Raw genomic sequence first — 3,941 nt, 5'->3', positions numbered from 1 at the left:
ATTCCTAGCTTTCCAATAGAAGTTTTTATATAAACAGTTGTTTACTAAGGTATAACCTTGAAAATTATTTCCTGAACTACTCCCACGAGAAATGTCTCTTTTGATGGGCCCGAACAAGCTATCCCTATCTTGTGATTCAGTTATTTCTATTTCCATGGGGATCCTTGTGGTACTATAATCAATTTCAAATTGGTTCACCTCCTTGATGCTACGTGAAAGGAAGTCTGCGACCTTGTTATCAGCTCCCCTTACGTGGCTGACCTCGATATCATAATCAGCCAGTTCCATAACCCACCTTGTAAGACGCCGACTGCCGTTATTGATAGTTCTCAAAAAACTCAAGGGTTTATGGTCAGACAGGATTATGGTTCTTCTCCCCAAAATGAGATGCTTAAAGTGTCTTAAAGATAACAAAATCGCTAGGCATTCCTTCTCTATTGTTGAGTAATTGCACTCAGCCCCCTTGAATTTCCTACTGTAGAAACCAATTGGAACGAGGCTATCATTGATCATTTGTTCTAAAACAGCTGCTGCAGCTTGGTCTGAAGCATCAGTGTGGAGGAAGAAATCCTTATTGAAGTCGGGGTGGGCCAATACGGGGGGATTTGCTATGGCATGTCTTAAAGTATCCCAACTCTCTTGACAATGTGCATCCCAACAAAATCTCCTTCCCTTCTTGGTTAATTCAGTGAGAGGGGACGCTATTTCGGAAAACGACGGGATAAAGGTGCGGAAGAATCCTACCATTCCCAGATAACTACGTACTTCCTTGATGTTAGTAGGTGGTCTAATCTTTTTTATAGCACTCACATTTTCAGGGTCGGGCCTAATTCCTTCCGCGTCAATAACATGACCTAAGTATCTAACCTTCTTAGCTAGGAGCTGGCATTTTTTTGGATTCAAACGTAAACCTTCATCCCTTAGTGTGATTATTACTTCCTCCAGTAATTTCAAATGATCATCGAGATTCCTTGAAAACAACACAATGTCATCCTGGAACACGTGGCAACTACACCCAATAAATCTCGCGAGCACCTTAGTCATCATATACTGAAAAAAACGACCACTGTTCCTACCTCCTTGAGGCATTCTGCACAACTGATATTTCCCCCATGGCGTCGAAAAAGCAAAAATATGTCTGACTCTTGGATCAAGAGGGACTTGGAAATAGCCAGACTTTAAATCAAGGACAGAGAAGTAGCGATTTCCTTCAAGTTGAGCCAAAATATCGTCAATTCTTGCCATGGGGAAAATTTGTGGCTCCGTTATTTCGTTGACTTTGCGTAAGTCCAAGGTTAGCCGGATCTCACCAGAGTCCTTAGGTACCACATGGATAGGGGAGTTCCAGGGTGACACGCTTTCCTCACAAATCCCAGCTTCAATAAGTTCACCAACCTTACGCTTAAGCGCCGGCAAATAACTATATGGAATACGATATTGTCTGGTATTAATAGGTTGGTCAGAGTTTAGTTCTACGCTGTGAACGTAATTACGTGAGCCCGAGACATCCCTTATAGACCTAGCAACAACAGTGGGGTATTTCTTCAGCACACTTAAAACGTTTTCCTTAACACTCTCCTCGAGATGGTCTAAGTCCCATATATGTTCACCATCATCAGTCTCCCTTGTTATGCTTATTTTAAAGTTGTGATTAGTATCAAATTGTCTAGCACCTATTCCAACTTGTATTTTTGTCAACAAGGTTGGGTATCTGGCAATAATGTCCATCCCTATAATTAACTCATGGGTTGTTCTCGCAGGAAATTCCATTCTGGGAATTTCTAATTCTTGCATATCATCATTTATTGAAATTAACATTGACTCCTTACTACAGATGACTGTCCCTGATATACCGCTTATGAGCGCTTCCCTCTCAATTACGGAATACTCATTCTTAGCCTTTACCCAATCCACCAACTCCTCGCTTGCAACAGACCTTTCGGCACCACTGTCAAGAAGCCCTTTCACTTCCCGTCCTAATATGCTTATTGTCACAACGGGGAGTCCCCGTTCCGTGAGGCTCACATCGTTGGTCAGAGTCATAATCACGCTACGGCCCCTTGCCTGACCTTCCAAGCAGCCGTTTTTTAGTTTAAAGGTCTTTGCCTTGTGCAAAATTTTGCCAGGTGACCTACATTTCCGCAAGTGAAACATCTTCTCCTCTCCACCCGGTCAATTCTCTGACTCTGGTTCTCCTTAACTAGCTCGTACATCGACTTGAATGACTCACTTAGTTGGTCTACCTTCAGTTCCAATTTGTCTATTTTAGATTTCTGTTCGACCTGGCTGGGTTCCTGGTTTACTGTTACACTCACTTCACTGACAAGGCTTCGCTTTCTACAAACGAGCTCTACCTCTTCCTCAGCCTCGGCTAACTCAATTGCTTCCTCTAAGGTTTGTGGGTGCCTCTGCATAACAGATTTCCTTAGTTCGGGCACTAGCCCTTTTATAAAACTATCCTTAACCAATTCATCTTGAAGTGAACCCAATTTAGCGTTGCGGATTGCAGCCTTCGAAAACAGGGAATTCACACGGATAGCATAATTACATACCAATTCTTCCCGCTTTTGAGCTACGTTTACTAATAGGCTAAGGTAATTCTGAGCCCTTTCTTTTCGATTGAAACATTTTATGAGGGCTCCCTTAAAGCGGGAATAGTCATTCACTCCCTGTTCCTTCAAGTCAAAAAAGATTGACAATGGCTCACCCTTTAAGCGAGCTTGTAGTACAGAGATTTTTACAGATTCCTCCCATTTCGCCAGTTCGGCCACATTCTCTAAAGTCATAAAAAATCTATGAATCTCAAGGGTGTCCGTAGATGCATTGGCGAAATAGGGGATCATCCCCATAAAGCCGGTGATAATGGGTACGCTCCCGGACTCTGTCGTGGCGGCCATATTAGATTCGCTCGAGACTTGTTCTTCCATTACAATTAAATACTAATTATAATTACACAATTACACTAACAAAACAAAAAAAAAAACTTCACTGGCAAATAACTATCACGAACTGTACACGCGTGCTATGAACCTCAGTAACAGAGCGTGTCCTTACAAAAATGATCCTGTCGCGGACGCCATATGTAGATCCCTAGCGTACCGAAGTACGTTAGTGTGAGCTTGAGAACAGAAAGGACAACACGAATCAACGGGACACTGAACAATTTTAATTTCTCTAGAATACATGTCTGAGGTTCAATCACGAATTTCGGTTAGCATTGGGATTCTTGTCACCCCTCTTGTCCGGATACAAGAGTATTAATGAATAATTCGATAGATAATCCCCGACGCGACAATAGGACTTAAAAAAAAAATCACAAATATTCCCGACACGACAATTAGGTTTTAAAAATATAAAGAAAAGAACAATAAGTTGACTATCCTTACGAAAAGGCTGATCTTGATGCTCGATGAAAAGTCTCTACGTTTTCGCACATAAAGTTCTCTTCCACGTGGCACACTCTTCCCTTGTTCTCCAACTTCCTTTGTTCCTTCTCCTTCTTTACCAACTCGACACGAACACTCCTGCACCACAGAACCAGGAAGAACGGGGGGTTTTCTGCACGTGGCACATTTTATTTTATACCTCCGCGCCACGTACCTGACGAGGGAACCTACGTCATGGCAGGGGCCAATCACGGGCTCGCACCACCACATCACAAGAGGTGGTACGAACCTAACGGAAATTTTACAATTAATAACTTGCGACAAGAACGAAAAATATATATTTATATATAACTAATGATAAAATACAAATACTTAGTGAACAAACACTACAACTTATTACTCTCATGTTTAGCAATTCTTATATATACTCTTGTGTGCAACTGAGTTTCCATTACACAATGTGCAACTTACATGATCACTAAGTTTAAGTACGTCATAAGATTTTAAAAATTGTAGCATAGGGCAGACAATGAATTACATTATTTGAGACTATTG

At 41.6% G+C, this 3,941-nt stretch overlaps 1 protein-coding gene across 1 annotated transcript; it reads right to left on the bottom strand.

Annotated features, from left to right (window-relative positions):
• Nucleotides 1-2,087: 2,087 nt before the first annotated feature.
• On the bottom strand, nucleotides 2,088-2,927 carry LOC111625488. The gene has a single exon (XM_023368639.1). The coding sequence runs from the start codon at nucleotides 2,925-2,927 to the stop codon at nucleotides 2,088-2,090; it is 840 nt and encodes a 279-aa protein (XP_023224407.1).
• Between the last annotated feature and the right edge of the window lie 1,014 nt (nucleotides 2,928-3,941).

This window comes from Centruroides sculpturatus, unplaced genomic scaffold (assembly GCF_000671375.1).
Source record: "Centruroides sculpturatus isolate CEXI.00-Female unplaced genomic scaffold, Cexi_2.0 scaffold95, whole genome shotgun sequence".
Taxonomy (NCBI): domain Eukaryota; kingdom Metazoa; phylum Arthropoda; class Arachnida; order Scorpiones; family Buthidae; genus Centruroides; species Centruroides sculpturatus.
Note: the sequence above shows the minus strand (reverse complement) of the source record. Positions and strands in the feature narration are given on the sequence as shown.

Bases quoted from the DNA above. Each gene is read 5' to 3' on its own strand.
- LOC111625488 (XM_023368639.1), bottom strand. From the start codon at position 2,927: ATGGAAGAACAAGTCTCGAGCGAATCTAATATGGCCGCCACGACAGAG.